This window comes from Hyaena hyaena, unplaced genomic scaffold, assembly GCF_003009895.1.
Source record: "Hyaena hyaena isolate Hyena2069 unplaced genomic scaffold, ASM300989v1 scaffold_100, whole genome shotgun sequence".
Lineage (NCBI taxonomy): Eukaryota > Metazoa > Chordata > Mammalia > Carnivora > Hyaenidae > Hyaena > Hyaena hyaena.
The window spans coordinates 1490143-1514589 of record NW_024080732.1 but is presented as its reverse complement, the minus strand read 5'-3'; the positions used below and the strand labels follow the sequence as shown (position 1 = coordinate 1514589).

The 24447-nt window shown below is 39.0% G+C and overlaps 1 protein-coding gene across 1 annotated transcript in view; it reads right to left on the bottom strand.

Moving 5' to 3' along the window:
- FNTA (farnesyltransferase, CAAX box, alpha) overlaps positions 1-23701 on the bottom strand; it is a 36170-nt gene extending 12469 nt beyond the window's left edge. The window contains exons 1-5 of the mRNA XM_039235642.1: positions 23457-23701; positions 21358-21443; positions 8560-8674; positions 4359-4463; positions 995-1121 (exon numbers count right to left, since the gene is read on the bottom strand). Coding sequence (XP_039091573.1) covers positions 995-1121; positions 4359-4463; positions 8560-8674; positions 21358-21443; positions 23457-23671 — 648 coding nt within the window. The 5' untranslated portion in view covers positions 23672-23701. The remainder of the gene's footprint in view (positions 1-994; positions 1122-4358; positions 4464-8559; positions 8675-21357; positions 21444-23456) is intronic.
- Between the last annotated feature and the right edge of the window lie 746 nt (positions 23702-24447).

Below are 24447 nucleotides of genomic sequence, written 5' to 3'. Positions count from 1 at the left end.
TTGAGTATATTAATTTAATGGTTTTGATATGAATATATAATATTAAGTAAAAGGGAATATTAAAAATGCTCATATATGATAAAACTACATTAAAATACATGTGGAGAAATATACAAAACTGGATTTAAATATACATTTTTACATTATGGAACTGTTTTAATAAAAATGATCACAGGGAGAAGAGAAACAATAAAGATACTTTTAAAAAGAAATGAAATGGTCAAAATTTACAAACGTGGCAAAAACTGGGGATAACTATGAAAAATCCAATGGAATTACACCTCTTATTTGATAATGGCAAAAAGGTAGAATTTCATATAAAATTAAAATACCAATATCTTTAGAAAATGTATCCCTTTAATCAAATTTAGAAACGTTTAAATTTTTAAGAAAAAAAATTGTGAAATGCTCTTGGTAAAGTGAATAACACTCAAAGTAGCAATTACTGGAAAAAATTCACAGGAAACAACACTAGAATTGTTTGCTAGAATAAATAAATGCCCAGAGTAGGAGTTTTAACTATTCTCTTCTATTCAAGATTTAGCATAAAATTTTAACAAGTGGGCAGAAATAAAATACTATTACTGTAACATCATATTCCAAAGTGTATGTGTGCAAACTCCCCAGTAGGTACAATGTCCCTGTTAATTAAAATAATGCAGCTACATTAAAAAATTACAACTACATTTTCTATTCAACTTGCTAGCAAATATAAAATGTGATACAAATTTGATCTAAAAATTACAAAAGTTACTATTATTCCTCTTTAAAATGAAGCTACTTATCAACGTATCTTGAAAGATTATAAAAAGAGTCAACATGAAGGATGTCAGGTTTTAGTTAACTATCTTAATAGTTCTTAGTTATTATAATTGTGTGTAATGATCTATACGTGTGTTTTAGTTCAGGAGTATACTTACCTTCAACAGTAATTTTAATTATTTAATTAAGTTAAAACATAATCTGAAAAACACTGTAACAAGAAAGGCAATACCTGAATAACCCACTGTCGATGTTGCCAGGCATGATAATTCTTTGCATCCTGATTGAGAATATCAGCAATAAACTCAAGCTCCTGAGATGGATCTTTGAGCCATTCCACTAATACTCGCCTATGATGCCTAAGGCCCAGAAAAGAAAGAGGTTTTGTGTTAACGTATCCAAGAATTAAGGTATCAACTGCATGTATTGTATTAGGCAATGTGGAGGGACACTCAAAAAACAGATATTCACCTCTAATTCTCAAGATTCTACTGGAGAGAAAAGGTTAAGAAAGAATAAACACTAAGAGGGAAAAGTTACAAAACAGTCAGTAAGAGCTGAGAAACAGAAAAGAGTGATTTGTGTGTAAAATGAAATCAGATACTCAGGGTTTAAAGAAGGTTTATTTCAAGCTAAATCTGGAAGTCCAGTAATGTTTTGACAATGAGAAAATCCTGTCAAAGAATTCTGAAACATTCCCAGATGGCATAATGAGACTAGAGGAAATGTGATACTACTTAATCAAGTATAGAAGTTCCTCTGGTTATAAACAGGCTCTCAGTTCTTCTGAAGTCTACAGCATCACCATACAAGCAACTGCTCATTCCACCAGATCGTGGGCAGAATTGAATTCACTTCTACTCTGGCAAGTAGCTATGACAAGCTGCAAGTTTGTCAAGAGTTATTTGTGTGATAGGAGAATGCTTAGATTTTCGGTTGGATTCTCTCTTTTTTTTTTTTAGCTAAAATATTTACGGGGCGCCTGGGTGGCTCAGTCAGTTAAGCGTCCGTCTTAGGCTCAGGTCATGGTCTCACAGCTCATGGGTTTGAGCCCTGCACGGGGCTCTGTGCTGACAGCTAGCTCAGAGCCTGAAGCCTGCTTCAGATTCTGTGTCTCCCTCTCTCTCTGACCCTCCCTTGCTCACCCTGTCTCTCTCTCTCTCTCAGAAATTTAACATTTAAAACATTTAACATTTAAAAAAATTTTTAAATAAAAATAAAATATTTATAAAAATATTAGTGAAAATGTTCTAAAAGTCATTGTGGTGATGGTTGTATATTATTTGTAACTACACTAAAACCAGTGATCTGTACACTTCTTTTTAAAGTTTATTTTTGAGAAAGAAAGAGTGCAAGAAGGGCAGAGAGAGAGAGAGAGAGAGAGAGAGGGAGGGAGGGAGGGAGGGAGAGAGGGAAGGAAGGAGAATTCTAAACAGGCTCCATACTGTCAGCACTGAGCTGGATGTGGAGCTCAAACTCACGAACCATGAAATAATGACCCGGGCTCAAACCAAGAGTCGAACACGAATGAGCCACCCAGAAGCCCCTATTTATTTTTTTAAGTTTATTTATTTTGAGATAGACAGAGCACAAGTGGGAGAGGGGCAGAGAGAGAGGGATCTGAATCGTGCTTTCTGCTATTAGCAGAGAACCCGATGCTGGATTTGAACTCACAAACTGTGAGATCATGATCTGAGCAGAAGTCAGACACCTACCCGACTGAGCCACCCAGGTGCCCTGAACTGTACACTTTAAATGGGTAAATAGTAGGGGTGCCTGGCTGGCTTAGTTGGTAAACCATGAGACTCCTGATCTTGGGGTCATGATTTCAAGACTGGCATTCAGTGTAGAACTTATTAAGTAAATAAATTGGTAAATAGTATAATATGTGAGTTATATCTCAATAAAGCTGTTTTTTAAAAAAACTCCATTAGTATTCAATACACTGACAGTGAGTAGGGGGGCTGGGACCCTGGGTGGCTCAGCTAGTTAAGCATCAGACTCTTGATTTCAGCTCAGGCCATGATCCCAGGGTCTGGGATTGAGCCCCATATTGGGCTCCGTGGTGAGCATGGCTCCTGCTTGGGATTCTCTCTTTCCCTTTACCACTCTCCCCTGCTTACATTCTCTCCAAAAAAATAAATAAATAACAAAAATATAAAAGTGAGTAGGAGTGATGGGGAAAAGTGGAAAGATTTGATTTAATGCTTAACAAATGACCCATTTGCATGCATGGAAAATTTTAAAAACCATCTTTTAAGGGTGCCCAGGTTACTCAGTCAGCTGAACATCTGACTCGATTTTGGCTCAGGTCATGATCTCACACTTCATGGTTTGAACCTTGCATCCAGTTCTGTACTGGAAGCACTAAGACTGCTTGGGATTTTTCTCTCTTTCTCTCTCCTCCCCAACTCACATTCTCTCTCTCAAAATAAATATTTTTTAAAAATAACTTAAAAAATAAATAAAAATTCATCTTACAGAATATTAAGAAGGCAAGATACTACTAAGAGGAAGATCCAAGAGGGAAAGGCTTTTAAATTTATTTCAGAAAAATTCCAATATAGTGAACACTAGGAATTTATGTTTCTAGATTCCTGCTACTTCTGTAATTTAGGAAAAACTTAAGAATTGGGACCTGGGGCGTCTGGGTGGCTCAGTCAGTTAAGCATCTGACTTTGGCTCAAGTCATGATCTTGCAGTTTGTGAGTTCAGGCCCCTCATCAAACTTCCAGAGCCTGCTTTGGATTCTCTCCCTCTCCCTCTGCCCTTCCTCTGCTCTGCTCCCACTCTCTCTTTCAAAAATAAATAAATAAACATTAAAAAAGAAAAGAATCTCTAAAAGAAAAGAAAGGAAAAAGAATTCAGTCCTTCAGCATGTGGAGTTGAACCTGCACCACTACCTCCTGCTCCATCTCCACAACAGCAGCCACAGTGGTTCAACTCAGGGGTGCTCACCATATGCCAGGTCCTGTTCAAACTCTAGCTCTTTCCTATTTGTTCTCTGTCCTCCCGCTCCGTAACATCTCTTTTCTTTCATTGTGCTCTGTTCCCCTCACCCATGATAATCCCTATAGTTCTGTCTATGCTGACTCAGGGCTTAGTTTCTACAACAAATATACTCTGTAAAATATTACTGTGGTTTTCACACAGCACTGTAAAATAACTGGCTGTATTATGGGCTTCCCTTGTTAGACTGTGTGGTTAACCTTTGTATGCCCAGCATCAATAAAAATTTTTTGAGAAAACAAATGAATGAAAGATCAAAATACCAGTAAAGTCGTTTTATAACACAAAGGATAGAAAACATTTTTTCACATTCTTTACTCAAAAATTTCCCAGCAGTATCATATGCTAATGTCAAAATTTTAAATAATAGCAGTACACACAACTGTTAACTAGACATTAGGTACCACTTTAAGCACTAAACATAAAATTATCTCATTTAATCCTCGTAAAAACCCCACGACACAGGTAACATTAGCTCCAATGGAAGTACTAAAATTATAAAGAAACAATCAATTCCCTATAATCTCATCACTCACTGGGCGGTAATATTAGCATAGTGATGTATTTCCTTCCTATTTTCATCTTACCAAACTTGATAGTTTTTGGGCTGTTCTTCAATTATTGCAGTGATGTAGTTCATCTCCTCATGTAGATCCTTTTGAAGTGACTTTAAGAGAACTCTCCGAAAATGCCTGTAGCAAACATTAAGCACTGTCTCATTACTCCACATAAACTGCCTAGTCATAGAATCAGATAAAGCTTTAACAACACGGTTAGACACGCTTCGTTGTTTGGGAGGTATTCCATGTAACCAGTATTTAGCAATGTAACTGAACGAGGTTGTCCCCACCCCTACAGCTACCTGGTGACTGGAAGAATCGACATTTTGAAGTAAAAACAGTGAAAGGTAACAAATGTAAGAGAGGAGAAAAAGACAACCAACTAATGATTATTTTCGGTTAACACTGGTTACCATGTTCTATTACAGGAAAATCAAAGACATCTCTATACCTATAATAGTTCCCTACATGATAGAGCACATTTGTTTAGGTTTAGATTCATATAATTAATTCCGTAACAAACAATATCAAATATTTTATTTTTAGAACCACCACAAAATAGCCTACTTATAAATGAAACACGTTTCTCTTTAATTTTTTCATAGGTAGAATCATATCATTAAAAACAAACTTTTCTCTAAAAACATGATTATTAGCTCTGCTCTATTTTTACTTTAAAATTTCCAACTCAATATATACTAAAAGACAAACAACTGCTTTGAAAGTTATCTTTTAACATGAAATGCTAAATAGGAGATATAACAGTATTTCTCTGTTATTATTAAAGAAAATTAGGCTTCATAAAACATGGAAATAAGCAGTTTGGTTTACAAGGGTAAAGTTATCAGACGTACTGCCTTTAAAAAAAACAGCAAATAAACTTAGGAGATTTTTTTTTTTTTTTTTTTTTTATTTCTAGGAGAGAGAGAGAGAGACAGTGCGAGAGGAGATTTTTAAGTTACTTTGTGTTATGTATGGTCAGGAATTTCTTAAAAGAAAGTGCATAAAATGATGGAATATCATACTAAGAATTCCAGTGCAACATGGTGGATTAAATAAATAAATTTATCCTCCCACCCTAATAAAACCCCATAAAATGATAGCAAAGGAATGAAAACAGTATAAATCCACAAGGACAAAGAGAATTAGGGACAAGGGGATACCACAGCAACTGGGAAAGGTTAAAATTATGGAAAATGGTAAGCTGAGAGACAAGTTTTAACTTTGAAAAACAGAAAGTGATAAAAACCTGTCAACAGAGGAAGAAAGGTTCAGAAATCAGAGGTGTTAGGTATTCCCAAAAGCAGGAATCAAGGAGGGGATGGGAAACAGTATAAAATCTAGAAATAGCCCTTAGCAGCCAAGACCTCTCCCCCAACCCTGAGCAGAGAAGCGATGACATCTACTGACTTGGTATGAGATAAACAGAAAACATATGTGTTTCTGCCCCTGCTTCCTGGCACATAGTTCATGAACATTTAGAAATTCCTAAACAATAAGTGTACTAGAAGCATTCTATTGAGGCAACTCTGGTGGGCTCCTTAGGTGGCTCCTGGTCACCAGGAAGACCAAATGGTGGAATTATCAGCCCCACCTCCCACTGTCTAGATAGGGAAGAAGGGCTAGAAACAGAGTTAACTGATCATGCTCACATGAGGGAACGTCTATACAATCCCAGTACTACGGGATCTGGAGAGCTTCTAGGCGGCTGAACACATTCGTGTTCTGGGAGAAGACATACCCTCCACACAGACAAAAGATCCTGAGCTCAGGACCCCGCAGAGCTTGCCCTATGTATCTGTTCATCTGTATCCTTTTATCACATCCTTTAATATGCTGGTAAACATAAGTAACTGTTTTCCAGACTTCTATGAGCCACTCTAGCAAATTAATTGAGCCTGAAGAAGGGGTCATGGGAATCTCTGATTTACAGCCAATCAGTTAGAAGCACAGGTGACAACTGGACTTGCAACAAGCATCTGAAATAGGGGGCAGTCTTGTGGGACTGAGCCCTTAACCTGGGGGATCTGACGCTGTCTCAATCTCAGGTGTTTATACAATTTCAGGTAGACAATGTCAGAACTAAGTTAAATTGTAGGACACACAGCTGGTATCAGAGAAAACTGCCTGGTAGGGGAAAAACCCACAGCCATCTGCTGACTAGAAATGTCAGAAGTGAAGGGTTTTGTGTGAAGGCAAAGGAGATATACAGAAGAAGAAACCATGTTTTGTTTCGTTTTTTAAAACTGGCAAGACATAAGTGGCTTTATTTCTCTGGAAAAATCTGAAGCAGAAAGGAATACCAGACACAGAGGAATACAGGGTGAGGAAAAGGACTGGAGACCAGGAAATGTAAAATGTTGATATACTAAAACATCTGAGAACCCCCATCCCAACCCCTCTTCCCCTGCCTGAGCCCCAGAACTGCAGCAGTCCCAAACACACACTCCTGAGGCTGTAACCAGACAACTCTTCTCTGGAGGAACAAATTAGCCACAAGAAAAGCTGGAGAACTGCTGACATCTGAAGATTTCACACAGAACAGCCACATCTCCACTCACTAACCTCACAGTGAAGCCCGCCTGTTGACAAGTCCTGCCACACACAGAGCTTCCAATCAGGATTTGTCCTGCCTCCATTATAAGTTTGAAAGGCAAGTCAAGGATTTGAGAAAAATATTTACATGAAAGAAAGAGACCAAAACAAACACAGAAAAATGAAAATATGTAACACATCAATGAAAAGACAAGATGCTATTAAAAAAAATATTCAGAGAACAAAAAAGAGCTTTTGGACATTAAGAAATTTTTTATCACAGATACAAATCAGAAGATAACATTGAAGGGGCCTGGGTGGCTCAGTTGGTTAAGTGCCTGACTTTGGCTCAGGTCATGATCTCACGGTTCATGGGTTCAAGCCCCACATCGGGCTCTGTGCTGATAGCCAGCTCAGAGCCTGAAGCCTGCTTCAGATTCTGTGCCTCCCTCTCTCTGACCCTCCCCTGCTCATGCTGACTCTCTCTCTCAGAAATAAATAAAAACATTAAAAAAAAAAAAAAGAAGATAACATTGAAGAAATATCACAACTGTAAATGAAAAGACAAAGAAATAAAAAGAAAAAGCAATAAAAAAGTGCATGTGTACAATTAATAACAATAAGCAACTAAAAAAAGACACATTCCAGAAAGAAAAAACAGAGGAAAGAGAGAAAGAATTATCAAAAGAACATAAAAAAAATTGCCTGGACATACTAAAAAGGTTTAAATGCGAAGTAAAAGGAGTCATCTCAATAGAGGCTAAAGGAAATAGAAAACCAATTTTAAAATTTTGAAGGAAAATATTTCTAATCCAGAATCCTACAAATACATTGAGAAGAGCCTCTTTAAAAGACACTTTTCAATGTACAAAATCTCAAAAATGTTTTCCCACACATCCTTTTATAAGTTAGCTTCTATTTAAGAAAGTGGTCAATAAATGAGAGTAAGTCAATAAAGAGAAAGAGGCCAGTTCTGGAAATGGGATCATGAACGCATGAAAGAGCTGGAGACTAGATGTCCAGTGCCCGAGCTGGTGAAGAAGCAAAACAGGATTACCTGTTGTGTTCAGCAAAAAGGAGACATTTTACATATATCAGAACACACGGGAGACAAATTACTTACTGGCACAAAGAAAATGAAACTAAACAAAAAGAAAGCAATCTGTTAAAAGGAATATACTATGAAATACTATAAAATGTGGGTCAGCATATTTAGAATATACAGGTTATCTTAAGAAAAAACAGCTAGGAGTTCTAGCCTCTGGGGAGTGAGACCCTCGTAGTAAGAAGGAAGGGGGTAGAGGATGTCATTTTTCTTTCAGTCTCTGACTTTTTTTTTTAATTTTTTTTTTAATGTTTTATTTATTTTTAGGAGAGAGAGAGAGACAGCGTGAGCAGGGGAGGGTCAGAGAGAGAGGGAGTCACAGACTGAAACAGGCTCCAGGCTCTGAGCTGGCGGTCAGCACAGAGCCCAACGCGGGGCTCGAACCCACGAATGCGAGATCATGACCTAAGCGAAAGACGGACGCTTAACCGACTAAGCCACCCAGGCGCCCCTTTCAGTCTCTGACTTTTAAACTCAGAGTGTGAATTATTATTTTGATAACAACTAAAGTTTAGTTAAGGAAAAAAGTCATTTGAACTAAAATATGAGACATTTACATGGGAAATATTAATGATGAGGATTACTTACCACACTGTATAATTGGCTGCATTTAACTCAATAGCATCTCTGGTTAGTTTAAAAGCTCGTTCACTTCTTTCATCACGCTGGAGAACAGCCCGGAAGTAATCATAAACATCTCTAACTGGGGAGAGAGCACACCACTGCATTAGGACTATCTTCTTGTTTAAACTTAGCACTGTAATACAAAATGCTCTTCTATCTTAGGAAGAATGATAGTGCATGTGTATCATTTATAACAATAAACAAAAGAAAGTCAAATGACTCTGTGAGTGCCACCCTGAGACTGCTTTAGTGTCATAGCCGGAATATATGTGTGCCTCCTGCTCATGTGTATACACGGGGGTTAATGCCAGACTCCAAATCTCAAAAAAACCTAACGTGTTAAAGTAAAATTAAAGTGCATATATTCAAATATATTGTTATTGTTTTTCTCACCTTTTGTCAGTTTTATAACTGAAAAAGCAGTGTACACAACAGTAGAAAATTCGAACAGTACAAAAAAGTTCACACTTAATTTCCATTTGACTTGGGGCACCTGGGTGGCTTAGTCGGTTAAGCGTCCGACTTTCGCTTAGGTCATGATCTCGCAGTTCGTGGGTTCGAGCCCCGCATCGGGCTCTGTGCTGACTGCCAGCTCAGAGCCTGGAGCCTGTTTCAGTCTGTGACTCCCTCTCTCTCTGACCCTCCCCTGCTCACGCTGTCTCTCTCTCTCTCTCCTAGAAATAAACAAAACATTAAAAAAACAAAAAAAACCCCAGTAATTTCCATTTGACTTAATTCCCAGTCCTTCTCCACAGAAGCAACCCACTGTTAACTGATTCTACTGTATCCTTCCAAATACATTCTATGGATCTACAAATAAATGTTCTAAATCCATCCTCTTAAGTTTCTGACACAAATGATCAGAGCAGGGGACCTGCCTAGCTCTCTTGATCTTGGGGTTGTAAATTCAAGCTCCATGTTGGGTACAGAGATTACCTGAAAATAAAATCTTTAAAAAAACTGGGGCACCTGGGTGGCTCAGTCAGTTAAGCCTCCGACTTCAGCTCAGGTCATGATCTCACAATTCCTGGGTTCGAGCCTGTGTCGGGCTCTGTGCTGACAGCTAGCTCAGAGCCTCGAGCCTGCTTCAGATTCTGTCTCCCTCTCTGACCCTCCCCTGCTCATGCTGTGTGTGTGTCTCTCTCTCCATCAGAAATAAATAAAACATTTTAAAAAATCTTTAAAAATAAAAAAAGAAAATCTTTTTTTTTTTTTAAGGTTTTTATTTATTTCTAGGAGAGAGAGAGAGAGACAGCAAGAGCAGGGGAGGGTCAGGGAGAGAGGGAGTCACAGACTGAAACAGGCTCAGGCTCTGAGCTGGCAGTCAGCACAGAGCCCGACGCGGGGCCCGAACTCACGAACCGTGAGATCATGACCTAAGCGAAAGTCAGACACTTAACCGACTAAGCCACCCAGGCGCCCCAAAAAAAGAAAATCTTTAAAAAAATAAAAAAAATGAGATCACATCACTCTCTATGTTCTGGGCCTTGCTTTTTTCATTCACATATTACTAAAGATAGTATAAAATTTACATACTCATTGACCCAATATTTCTAGTTCTAGGAAGTTTTCTTACAAATATACTCCCATATACACCCAACACATCCAAGGAAATTTACTGGAGTATTTGATTACATAGGAAATATTTAAAAGGGTGGTCTGACAGTAATGGGTTAATGAGAACTTACTAAAGTTGGTTTATAACCCCCCATTGCTAAATTTAAATAAAAAAAAAAGAAATGAAAATTGGAAACAAATAGTCTCTCCATTAGTAAACAATGAGCTAAGTCCATGATGGCACAGCCATACAATGACGTACTATGCAGTCATTAGTAAGGAGGCTGCTCTGGGACAAAGAGAGATGGAAAAACTGCCAGGACTGTTAAGAGAAACAGGGCGGTGTGGAGCAGCATGCTACCCATTTCATTAAAAGCATATGCTTATTTATGAATATGTTGAGGAACAGGGATGGGAAGACATAATATTCTATTACGAAGTTTACCCTATTTTCCCAATGCTGCAGAGCATTTCACTGTCTGGTACTCAAATTCTATTTAACTCATCCCCTATAAATGAATATTTCATTCTTTTGCTGTCCTGAGTATCACTGGATGCTTTCGTGCACATGTGCAAATTCAGAACATCTGTAAGATAAATTCCTACAAGTAGAATTACTGCGTCAAGGTGATGTGCACTGTTGGTGCTGACAGGTACTGCCAAATTAAGCTCTAAAAAAAGATCTGACCAATACATATATCCCTCCAAGAATATATGAATAACCTATTTTTTTTCCATATCCTCACTGATATATATCAAAACTTCTCATCTTTGCCAATCTCTTTTAACTGAAGTAAAAGCTTAGACTTTGGCAAATATTAACCTGTTATATTCCCATTTTCCACAATGAGAAACTGAGGCTCAGAGAGGTCAACAAGTTCACAGTGGGGTCAGCGTACCTTGCAGCCAGAAGTTAAACAAATCTAGTCTGATGCCAAAGCCCAGGCCACCAATCAAAATGAACCAGTAGACAGTGCAGCTGAAATGCCCTCATAACACAGTCCGTGCTAAGGCACAGAAAAGATTATAGCCCGAAACACATTAAAAAGAAAGTGTAGTAAACACTGCTAAATACTTCCTTTTCCCACAATTAAAAATGTATGTGGACATGCTTTGCTATTTTCCTTAATTGTGTACAATTTTCCAACTACTGGCAATTCAAAAACTTTTAACAGATATGTATGAAAACCATATCAATATGTCCTAGTTTGCCAAACCAGTCTGTTAATACTGGTAATGCGGACTGTTTTCAATTGTGTTTTACAAAAATCACTGTTTTAAGCTTCCAATGACTTTTCATTAAAGATTTTTTAAAGTTACATACATAATGCATATGTGCACGTTTCCTTAGACTAAACCCCAAAAGTGAAATTATCAGAGGAGAACATGAACAATTACAGCTCTGTGGCACCTGGGTAGCTCAGTTGGTTAACCATCCAACTTCAGCTCAGGTCATGATCTCACGGTCCATGAGTTCAAGCCCCACGTCAGGCTCTGTGCTGACAGCTCAGAGCCTGGAGCCTGCTTCAGACTCTGTGTCTCCCTCTCTCTGCCCCTTCCCTGCTCACACTCTGTCTCTCTCTCAAAATAAAAAATAGGGGCACCTGGGTGGCTCAGTCAGTTAAGTGTCCAACTTCGGCTCATATCATGATCTTGTGGTTCATGGGTTCAAGCCCTGCATCGGGCTCTGTGCTGACAGCTCAGAGCCTGGAGCCTGGTTTGTATTGTGTGTGTGTGTGTCTCTCTCTCCCTGCCCCTCCCCCACTGGTCCTCTGTCTCGGTCTCAAAAATAAACACTAAAATTTTTTAAATAAATATTAAATATTAAAAATACACATATATTACACAATTACAGCTCTTTATAAATTCTGAGACATGGGGTGCCTGGGTGGCTGAGTTGGTTAAGCATTCAACTCTTGATTTCGGCTCAGGTCAGATCTCACAGTTCACATGGGTTCAACAGCTGCCTCGGGCTCTGCACTGGTGGCTGGCATGGACCCTGCTTGGGATTCTCTCTTCTTCCTCTCTCTGGCCCTTCCCTAATTGTGCTCTCTCTCAAAATAAATATTGAAAAAGTTCTGAGACATAAAAAGGTTATCTACTTCTAAACACTATCCTTAAAAAGCTGACTTTAAATCATACCAGAAAAATCTAGAAACATAAATGGCAAATAACTATGAAATATACACTAAGAACCAAGCTCCCAAATAATTTTCAAATTATAACAAAACACTTATAACCTATTAATTCTATATACAACATATATATACATTATTTTATGTACACACATATCTATACATGTAAAACATACACACATGCACATATATGCAATATGAAACCAACTTTGTGGAAACATTCACAGATGAGTAGAAGGCTATTTACCAAATACTAATGGTGGTTCTTTTTTTTTTAATGTCTGTTTTTCAGAGAGAGAGAGCATGAGCACGCACAGGTGGGGCAGGGAGGGGAGGGACAAAAGATCCAAAGTGGGCTTTCTGATGACAGCAGAGAGCCCAATGTGGGGCTTAAACTCATGAACCTCAAGATCATGACTTGAGCTGAAGTCGGATACTTAACCAACTGAACCACCCAGGCAACCCCCACTTCTTTTTTAAACTGGTAACTTTTACTGCTCTTTTACTGCATCAGCAAGAACATTCTTTTTTTTTTTTTTTTTAGGTTTTTAAATTCTAGTTAGTTAACACATAGTGCAATATTAATTTCAGGTGTACAATGTGGTGACTCAATACTTCCAGACATCAGCTACTGCTCATCACGAGTGCACTCCTAAATCCCCATCACCTATTTAACCTATCTTTTTACCCATCTCCCCTCTGGTAACCGTCAGTTTGTTCTCCACAGTTAAGGGTCTGTTTCTTGGTTTGCTTCTCTTTTTTTCCTTTGCTCTTTTGTTTCTTAAATTCTAATTATGACTGAAATCACATGGTATCTTTCTCTGACTTAGTCTGCTTAGTATAATACTCCCTAGCTCCATCCCTGTCATTCCAAATGTGACTCAGTAATATTCCGTTGTGTGTATTTACCACATTTTAAAAATTTATTCGCTTTTAATGTTTATTTTCAAGAAGGAAGGAGTAGGGGAGGGGCAGAGAGAGGAGAAAGAGAATTCAAAACAGGGTCCAAACTGTCAGCACAAAGCCCAATGTGGGGCTCGAACTCCTGAACCATGAAATCACGACCTAAGCCAGTCGGACGCTTAACCAACTGAACTATCCAGGAGTCCCTTTACCATATCTTCTTTATCCATTCATCATGTGATGGGCACTTGTGCTGCTTTCACAATTTGGCTATTGTAGATAATGCTGCAATACACATCAGGGTGCATGTATCCCTATGATTAGTATTTTTGTACTCTTTGGATAAATACCTAGTAGTGTGAGCACTGGATTGTAGAGTAGCTCTATTTTTAACTTTCTGAGGAATCTCCATGCTGTTTTCCAGAGTATTTGTACTAGTTTGCATTTCCACTAACAGTGCAAGAGGGTTCCCCTTGCTTCCCAATCCTCGCCAACACCTGTTGTTTCTTGTGTTGTTAATTTTAGCCATTCTAACCAGTGTGAGATATCTCATTGTAGTTTTGATTTGCACTTTCCTAATAAGTGATACTGAACGTCTTTTCATGTGTCTGTTGGCCATTTGTTTGTCTTCTTTGGAAAAATCTCTATTCATGTCTTCTGTCCATTTTTTAATAAATTATTCACTTTTTTGGTTTAGTTATTTATACATTTTGGATACCAACCATTTATCAGACATGTCATTTGCAAATACCTTCTCCCATACCATAGGTTACCTTTTAATTTTACTGTTTCCTTCACTGTGCAGAAGTTTTGTATTTTGATGAAGTCCCAGTGTTTATTTTTGCCTTCGTTTCCCTTCCATCGGAAGATACATCTAAAAACAAGTTGCTAGGGGCACCTGGGTGGCTCAGTCAGTTAAGCATCCAACTTTGGCTCGGGTTATGATCTCACAGCTCGTGAGTTCGAGCCCCACATCAGACTCTGTGCTAACAGCTTGGAGCCTGGAGCCTGGAGCCTGCTTTGGATTCTGTGTCTCCCTCTCTCTCCTCCCCTACCCCACTTCCCCTCTCTCTCAAAAATAAACATTAAAAAATAATAAAAATAAAACCAAGTTGCTACGGCTGATGTCAAAGAAGTTATCGCCTGTGTTCTAGGATTACTATGGTTTCAGGTCTCACAATTCATTCTGAATTTATTTTTGTGAAGGGTGTAAGAAAGTAGTCCAGTTTCATTCTTTTGCATGTAGCTGTCCAGTTTTCCCACCATCTGTTGAAGAGAGTTTTTTTCCCATTGGATATTCTTTCCTGCTTTGTTGAAGATTAATTGACCATATAATTGTGGGTTTGTTTCTGGGTTTTCTATTCTGTTCCATTGATGTGTGTCTTTTTTTTTTTTTTTTTAAGTAGGCTTCATGCCCAGCACAGAGCCCAACGCAAAGATTAAACTCATGACCCTAAAATCAAGACCTGAGTTGAGATTAAGAGTTGGACACTTAACTGACTGAGCCACACAGGTGCACCAATCTGTGTGTCTATTTTTGTGCCAGTAGCATACTATTTTGATTATTACAGCTTTGTAAAACAGAACTTGAAGTCCACAATTGTGATGCCTCCAGGTCTGCTTTTCTTTTTCAAGATTGCTTTGGCTATTTGGCGTCTTTTGTGGTTCCGTAAACAATTTAGGATTATTTTAGCTCTGTGAAAAATGCTGTTGGCATTTTGATAGGGATTGCATTAAATGTGTAGATTGTTTTGGGTATTTGGGCAGAACAGACATTTTAACAGTATTTGTTCCTCCAATCCATTGAATGTCTTTCCATTTCTTTGTGTCATCTTCAATTTCTTTCATCAGTGTTCTATAGTTTTCATAGTACAGGTCTTTCACCTCTTTGGTTAGGTCTACTCTTACGTATCTTACTGTTTTTGGTGCAATTGTAAATGGGACTGATCCCTTAATTTCTCTTTCTGCAGCTTCATCACTGGTGTATTATAATGCAACAGATCTCTGTATGTTGATTTTGTATCTGTGACTTTGCTGAATTTGTTTATCATCAGTTCTAACAGTTATCTGATGGTCTGTCAGGTTTTCTATATATAGTATCATGTCATCCACAAATACTGAAAGTTTTACTTCTTCCCTGCCAATTCGAATGCCTTTTATTTTCTTTTTATTGACTGACTGCTGTGGCAGGACTTCCAGTACCATGATGAAAAAAAGTGGTGCCAAGAGTGGACATCCCTATTTCGTTTTGTTGTTAATTTTTTTAATGTTTTATTTATTTCTGAGAGAGAGAGAGAGTGTGAGCAGGGGAGGGTCGGGTCAGAGAAAGAGAGAGAAAGAGAGAGACACAGAATCTGAAGCAGGCTCCAGGCTCTGAGCTGGCTGTCAGCACAGAGCCTGATGTGGGGCTCGAACCCACGAACCATGAGATCATGACCTGAGCCAAAGTCGGACGCTTAACCAACTGAGCCACCCAGGTGCCTCTGTTTTGTTCTTGACCATACAGAAAAGCTCTCAGTTTTTCCCCACTGAGGATGATATTAACTATGGGTTTTTCATATATGGTCTTTACTATGTTGAAGTATGTTCCCGCTAAAGCTACTTTGTTGAGGTAACACTGTTGTTGCCTTTTTTTTTTTTTTTTAAGTTTATTCACTTATTTTGAGAGAGAAAATCCCAAGCAGGGTCTGCTCCACCAGTGCAGAGCCTGATACAGGGCTTGAACTCACAAACCGTGAGATCATGAATGACCTGAGTCGAAATCAAGAGTTGGATGCTTAACTGACTGAGCCACCCAGGTGCCCGAACAGTGGTTCTTTTTTTTTTTAATGTTTACTATTTTTGACAGCAAGAGTGACAGAGTGTGAGCGGGGGAGGGGCCAAGAGAGAGAGAGAGATAGAGGGAGGCACAGAATCCAAAGCAGGCTCCAGGCTCTGAGGTGTCAGCATAGAGCCTAACACAGGGCTCAAATCCACGAGATGTGAAACCGTGACCTGAGCTAAAGTCAGACACCTAACCAACTGAGCCACCCAGGCAATTTTTTTTTTTTATTTAAAAAAAAATTTTTTTTTTAATGTTTTCTTTTTTTATTTATTTCTAGGAGAGAGAGAGAGAGAGAGAGAGAGACAGCGTGAGCAGGGGAGGGTCAGAGAGAGAGGGAGACACAGACTCTGAAACAGGCTCCAGGCTCTGAGCTGGCAGTCAGCACAGAGCCCGACGCGGGGCTCGAACCCACCAACTGCAAGATCATGACCTAAGTGAAAGTCGGACGCTTAACCGACTAAGCCACCCAGGCGCCCCGCCACCCAGGCAATTTAACAGTGGTTATTTCTTGATGATGAGACTCTTCATTTTAACATCCTCAAAATTTTCTACAATGAGCATGTATTACTTTAAAAAACATTTTTAACTAAAAGGAAATATATATCCCATGCAAACATTGTAAACAATATCAAAGTAAATGAAGTTTCCGCCACTCCAATGCCACTCTCCAACGCACTGGATTTCTTTTTTTTTTTTTACAAATAGTTTATTGTCACATTAGTTTCCACATAACACCCAGTGCTCATCCCCACAAGTGCCTTCCTCCATGCCCATCCCCCAACGCACTGGATTTCTATCAAGGATACTGGTTGTTACCAGATATTCTTCTAAGCATATAAACATAGTTTTGTTGTGGTTTTTTAAAATATTTATTTCTTTTTAATTAAGTAATCTTTATGCCCAACAAAGGTCTTGAACTCATGACCCCAACATCAAGTCACATGCTCTACATACTGAGCCAGCAATATGACCTCCTTATTTTTAATGAAATTGGTATATTATTATTCACACTGTTTTTCATTTTGCCATTTTCCCCCTCAATGATATATTCTTCCATGCCAAAATATACACATCTACAACACTTTGTCCACTATTCATTCCATACAAAGGACATGGCATAATTTACATATGAATGTGTTATATATAGAGAGAGCAGAACAGAATTCTACAAGTGGAAATAGAATATTCACCCTTAGAACTGTATATATCAAATTGATAACTCATAAATGTATCTGAGGTTATATAAGTAGAATTCATATTTATTAGATTTTTCCCCCATAGCTTTCTTTTTTAAAAATTTTTTTAAATGCTTTTTATTTGATTTTGAGAGTCAGAGAGAGACAGCGCGAGCAGGGGAGGGTCAGAGAGAGAGGGAGACACAGAATCTGAAGCAGCCTCCAGGCTCTGAGCTGTCAGCACAGAGCCCAACGTGGGGCTCGAACCCACGAACCGTGAGATCATGACCTGAAGCGAAGTCAGACGCTCAACCGACTGAGCCACTCAGGTGCCCCCAATAGTTTTCAATATTGAAGTATACTTTTAACTAAAAATTACACATTTAAGAGGCACCTGGGTGGGTCAGGTGGTTGAGCGTCTGATTTTGGCTTAGGTAATGCTCTCATGGTTTGTGAGTTTGGGCCCCACAACAGGCTTGCTGCTGTCGGCACAGAGCCACTTTGGATCCTCTGTCACCCTCTCTCTGCCCCACTCCCACTGGCACTATCTCAAAAGTAAACAAACATTAAAGTAAATAAATAAATAAAAATCACACATTTAAAATGTTTTACCCAGAGCTTCTAAATCTTACTTGTCTTTTTTCACCCAACATTGTTTCTGAGATCTGTCCATGTTATAAAAGACCTAGATCCTGTTTTGGTTATCTAGTACTCAACTGTATGACAATGATACATTTTGTTTATCCCCTTTCCAAAACACAGATAAATGGCTTCCAAGATCGTGCTTTTTCAAAAAATGTTACAAATTTAAATAGTTAACCCATATAGTACCTACTCTGAGCCAGACACGGTTCTACTCACTCCATACAGTACTGGCCCTTGAACAACATGGGTCAGGACCACACAGGTCCACTAATATGCAGATTTTTTCTATAAATATAGTACTGTATTTTCTCTTATGAATTCTTTTTTTTACGACCCCCCAAGTGAGGCTTGAACTCATGACCCCTATATCAATAGTCACATGCTCTACAGACTGAGCCACCCAGGCGCCCCTCTCTACCATTTTCTTAATACTTTTTTCTCTAGCATACTCTATTGTAAGAATACAGTATATAATACACTTAACATACAAAATATGTTAATCAACCATGTTATTACAGTAAGACTGCCAGCAACAGTAGGCTATTAGTTAAACTTTAGGGGAGTTCAAAGTTATATGTGGATTTTCAACTGAGGGGGGTAGTCAGCACTCCTCTGTTATTCAAGGATTAACTATACTTATTATTCTCCTCATTTTACCTGGAGGAAATAATGGTAAAGAGAGGTTAAATAATTTGTCCACAGTTACAGAGCCAGTAAAATGGGTGAAGTTAGAATTTAAGTCAGTTCGGGTGCCTGGATTGCTCAGTGGGTTAAGCATCTAACTTTGGTTCAGGTCATGATCTCATGGTTAGAGAGCTCAAGTCCCACTTCTGGTGAGCATGACCCTGGCTTCCTGCACATGAGCCCTGGCTCGGGTGAACATGAGCCTCTGGTGAGCTCTATTTCTCTCTTTCCCCACCCCCCACCTCTGCCCCTTGTGGGTTTCTCTCTCTCTCCACCCTCACTCACTTGTGCCCTCTCTCAAAAAAAAAAAAAATTTTTTTTTAAACTAGTTGGTCTGTCTCTGAAGTTTATATTCTTAACCTCCTAGTACACCTTCTGATGTTATATGCCAGGGTGTACTCAGAAAGTATCATTAGAAGCAATATTTCAGGTTATTATATGAGTATTTTCCAGTTTTACTAGATAAACCAAACCCCAAAATGGCTAAACATGAAAATTATCACCTGAAATATATGCATGCATTCACATGTCCTTATACTTGATATCGTAAGATAGTTTTCGTTTTTTTGCCTTTTAATGCATGTTTGGAAAATAACATTCCCATTTTATTTTGTGTATCTTTCATTCCTAATGATAATGGACTTTTCCCCCTCTTTAAAAGCCAGTGGAGGGGCGCCTGGGTGGCTTAGTTGGTTAAGTGTCCGACTTTCGCTTAGGTCATGATCTCGCAGTTCGTGGGTTCAAGCCCCGCATCGGGCTCTGTGCTGACTGCCAGCTCAGAGCCTGGAGCCTATTTCAGAATCTGTATCTCCCTCTCTCTCTGACCCTCCCCTGCTCACGCTGTCTCTCTCTCTCTCTCTCTCCTAGAAATAAATAAAAATTATTTAAAAAATAAATAAATAAAATAAAAGCCAGTGGAATTTTTTCTTCTGTAAGCTACCAGTTCATATACCCTTTGTCTATTTTATTAGGTTGCCTATTTCCTTAAGTTTTTTAAAAAGAATTCCTTACAAAGTTCTGAATATCAATCCTGTTTCATATGGTGTATCTTTTCCCATACTACTGCTTCCCTTTTAACTTGCTCACGGTGGGGCGCCTGGGTGGCTCAGTCAGTTAAGCATCCGACTTTGGCTCAGGCCATGATCTCACAGTTCGTGAGTTCGAGCCCTGTCATCAGGCTGGCTCAGAACCTGGAGTCTGTTTCGGGTTCTGTGTCTCCCTCTTTCTCTGACCCTCCCTTGCTCACTCTCTCTCTCTCAGAAATAAATAAAACATTAAGAAAAAAATTTAAAAAAAAAAGTAACTTGCTCATGGTGTCTTCTGTAGTTCAAATTTTAAATCTTGACATATATATACCTATCAATTTTTTATTGACAGGTCATATTTCTCCATCTTTTCCTTTGTGGTTTCTAATCTTGATATATGTAAGAATTTGAAATGTTAATTTTTTTCAGCCTGCAAAAAAGGTCGTATTAAATTATTTTTAACCCAAGGAGAAATGTCTGACTGTATCAGTTTCTTTCTCCAACATCTTTGTTAGTTACCTCATGAATCTGAAAAACTTGTGGTTTTCACTTCTCTGATCACTAGTGAGGTTAACATTTCTTCACAGATATTTCTATTTCTTCTCATGAATTCTATCTTCATATCATCTCTCTTCATCGTGTGAAAGTTTTGCATTTTTATGCAGTTACATCTTCTGATCTTTTCCTCAATTCTGAGTTTTACATCCTGACTAATAATACCTTCTTAGCCAAAAGAAGGAAAGATTATTCTCTTGTTTGATCCTAGTATGTTTAGTCTTGTTTTAGAACTTTAATTCATCTGTAATTTTTTTCACATAAGACATGAGACAAGGATATATTTTGCTTCTATCCAAGTGCACAGACAACTGCTGCAAAACCAATCTGATTAATCCATCTTTTCACACAGGTATAAGATGTTCTTTATATCAAATATTAAGTTCCCATCTATGCTCATCTATTTTTAGATTTCTTACCCAATCTATTTATTTCTGCACCAGTTTCACATGTTATTTTTAGTAGTACATTTTCATATTTGATAGGTCAAACCCTCAGACCATTATTCTTGCTTTTCAAACATTTCTTAGCATTACTTCATAATCAGAAAAATAAAATAAATGCTTTTCCTAAAAAAGGAATGATCTTGGATAACAGACATTTAACCAAAACATGTACATTTATATACACACAGAAGAGGTTTGAGGATTACAGGGCCCCCACAACTAATTTAAATCAGAATTATACACACACACAAAAATACAAAACTAGCATTCCATTTTATTCATCTACCCTTTCTTAGAAGAACAACTAACAATTAACATTTGCATGACCTTCAATTTACAAAGCATTTTCATTCACATTCATTATGAAAGAATGATACTTTGTCAAAGAAAATAATCCACTCATTTTAATGTCAGTAAATGTATTCTAACTGAACCTAACACTTCACTGCTGAAATACATTTCAAAATGTGCAAGTTTCAGCAACCTGTTTATTCTACATAAAACAGCAAGTAACTCATTTATGCTGTATCTTGTGTGTGTGCAAATTACACAGTAAATGAAAAAGCATAATCATATTGTAGCTACTAAGTATTATGACGTAGCATTCATTACTTATACTTAGGACATGTCCATTCTTTGGACAAAATGAAAGTTTTAACCATGAAAATGAATTATAAAAAAAGAGTATTAGCTTCAGTCTTTTAAATCTTTATTAGACAAAAATCTGTCACCTACCTAGCCATACAGTTGTCAATTTCAACTTTGCTACTAAGTCTGACTTATAGACTTTTTCCTAATAAAAAGTAAACTTACATTTTTCACTATAAATGATCTGGACCACTGGATTGGGGCCATCATTCTGCGGCACCGGATCTATATCAGCCCATTCTGCTCTGTCCCTGAAATACATATATTTTTCAGTGACTATATTCAAACACATAAGAAGAAAGAAGAACTCTGGTGTTTTAAAAAACAGCAAAAATTACACTTAAATTAATAGTAACATAACTACTTTAATGTAATTGTGGTTAGATTCTTCATGAACAAGTTTTAAAGTAACATAAAGAAAACATGAATAATCTGTCAATTAATTAATTAAGCAATAGTTCTCAAACTTAAAGTTTTTATATAATGAGTGGAAAAATATGTTTTTTGCAGTAGGTACACAATAGTTTAACATTAGAAATCAACTTAATTCATTGGTCTAATCAGACTTTTTGCAGTTAATCAGCATTTATAAAATTTGAGTAACAATTTGCCAGGAACTAACATTTAAAAATCAAAGTAAACACTATCAGTTTTCTGTAAACTGCGAGGCCCAGCTGTTCTTTAGAGAGCAGGCTCTGGAGTCTGACAATTGTCTGAGTTAGAATGTAGGCTCTACCCCTTACCAGCTGTGTGACCCTGAGAAAGTTACTTAATCTCTCTGGGCCTCAGTTTCTTCACTGATAAAATGGAGATGCTATTACTAACCAACCTTAGGAGGGAGTCTGGAGGATTAAGTGAGATAACATGTCAAGCACTTCAAAGTGTTTAACAGTAAGCACATGGCTAGTAAATATATTACATACATATCAATATATATAGTAAGTAATGCATACAGTAAGCACTCATTGAAGGCTACTTCTCATTACCAATGCTAAAATAACATTATAGCTGCACTCAGGGGTGTCTATACATAGTTCTGTACAAACTGCCCAAACTTGTCTTAACCACTCTTTTACTTAAATTCTTTTCCTTTCACCCATCTTCTACATCGCTACACTGATCAGCTACTGGCAGCAAAGATTCTGTGGTATCCACACACTCCTGAGGTTGTGAAGTGAGACTTAGAGCCTGGGGGAGTGGCACGAGAAAGGTAAGGCTGTCATTTAGTCACTGAATAATCAGACACAGCCAAGAGAAGCAGCTGAATATTTTACAATTCGGAGAGGAGGTGTGAGGATTATGGGGCTACCACAGCCAAATTAAGTGAGTAAAACATGAACTCCAATAACAAAATCTGGATAGTGACTTTCGCTCATTCATAAAACCAGGCAATTAAGCTATCTAATGGGTTTATCTAGAACTACATAAGAAAAAAATAAGACCAAAGAAAAGTAAGTCGCAAGGATTTCTCAATTAACTGTCTTTGCAAGTTCCATTGCAGCTGGGGAACTGGCATTACCAGAAAGCAAAGAACTGACAGGGAAGAGGCTGGGGAGAAAAAGCAAGAAAGTTGCAGAGTACCCAACACCGCCTACTCCACACCTCGTGTATTATGAACGAGGCGACGTATTACTGGGCTTAAGAACAAATACCTTTTCAGTCTTGGAGCCTAAACTCGGTGTCTGTCTGAATGTAGGCGCTAAAATATTTAAAGAAAATGTCCCAGTCCTTCCACTAGCTCTCTCCACTTTAACAGAACAAACTTCTGGAAAGCCCTTATACCTTGTTTTTAAAGTGAGCAAATCCGGGCCTTATTTATATTTAAATCATGATTTCCTGCCCGGCTATTAAACAGCACTCAAACCCTTCGGTTTTTAGTCAGGTTACTATCAGGCTAGCGTTGTTGGAGCACGAAAGAGAGCAGGATATTTCTTAAATTCCAGAATCACACCCAAACAGCCTAGGGAAGAGTGCTGTCCAGTGTGTTGCAGTTTCTACGCTGTCAGCTGTCTGGCCTCCCGTCGGTCTCTAGGTGACAGCGTCGACCCCGGGAAAAAGCAACCCCGAAAAGAGCGCGAGGGCCGCGGGCGGGCCCCGATCTCACAGAGCGCGCCCCCCTACCACCGCCGGCCGGACAGGGAAGCGGCGGAAACTTCGGCCGGACACGCAGAGGCCAGAGGAGCCGACTCGGAACCGCCGGTCCGGTCGAGCACCCGCCTTAGAGGGAAGGGCCTCCGCGGCGGCGGCCCTGCCGTGGGCGTTACCTGTACAGGACATAGGTGGGCGAGTCCAGGCTCAGGAACCCGTCGTCCATAGGGGACGCCACCGCTTCTCCGGGCTCAGCCGCCATAGCTTCTTCCTGCTGCTGCTGCTGCTGCTGCTGCTGGGGCGGCGGAGGGTGCGGCTGGGGCGGCGGCGGCTCCGGCTGACCGGACTCGCTGCCCTGCGCAGCCTCCCCGACCCCTTCAGTGGCCGCCATCTCGTCTCCGTCCGCAGCGGAGGTGGCGGCGGCGGCCCCGCCCCTCGCGGTCCCGCCCCTCGCTCCCTTCCCCCACCGGCGGCCCACTTCCGGTTTTCTGGCTTCCTAACCATAGAGATGCGGACCAGAGAGATCCGGGCTGCGCTCCAACCCTGGAGGTCTCAGGTGGGCGCTTGGCTGCGAGTGAGGAAGCACCACAGTTTCGAGGGACACTACATTTCCCGCACGTCATCCCGTCTGTAGGCCTTTCCGAATGCATGTAGTTGATACTTCGGAACCTGTTGGTTTTGTTAGATTCTCCTTGGTATGGGGATATGGTTCTCTCTTGTTTTGGGCACAGTATCTTAGAAACAGTGGGTAAGTGCAGGTGGCCCAGAGCTGAAGAGTCAACATCTCTCGCTCATATCTAGGGCACAGGCCTCCAGTGTTCCCTAATAACCTTTTAAGGGCCTTTATGTTTCTTGTGCACATGTTTTTCTTTTGGATGTTGGGAGTTGATACCGCAGAATTTAAGTAATACAGGGTTTTTTGTCTTTCGAAATTAAAATCCTAATTATACAAGTACTGTGTATATGATATAGAAAACGTAAACATTCATCGAACAACTGTTTACTATTATGTGGCTTGTTCACAGCAGTAAATGAAGCCTCTGTAGTCATGACGTTTACATTGTAATGAAGGTAACAATATACCACCCGAAAATACTTAGGTATTCAGGACGTGCCACTTAAAAATTTGCTGCTTTGGTATACTGATTTGGTATACTGAAATAGTAT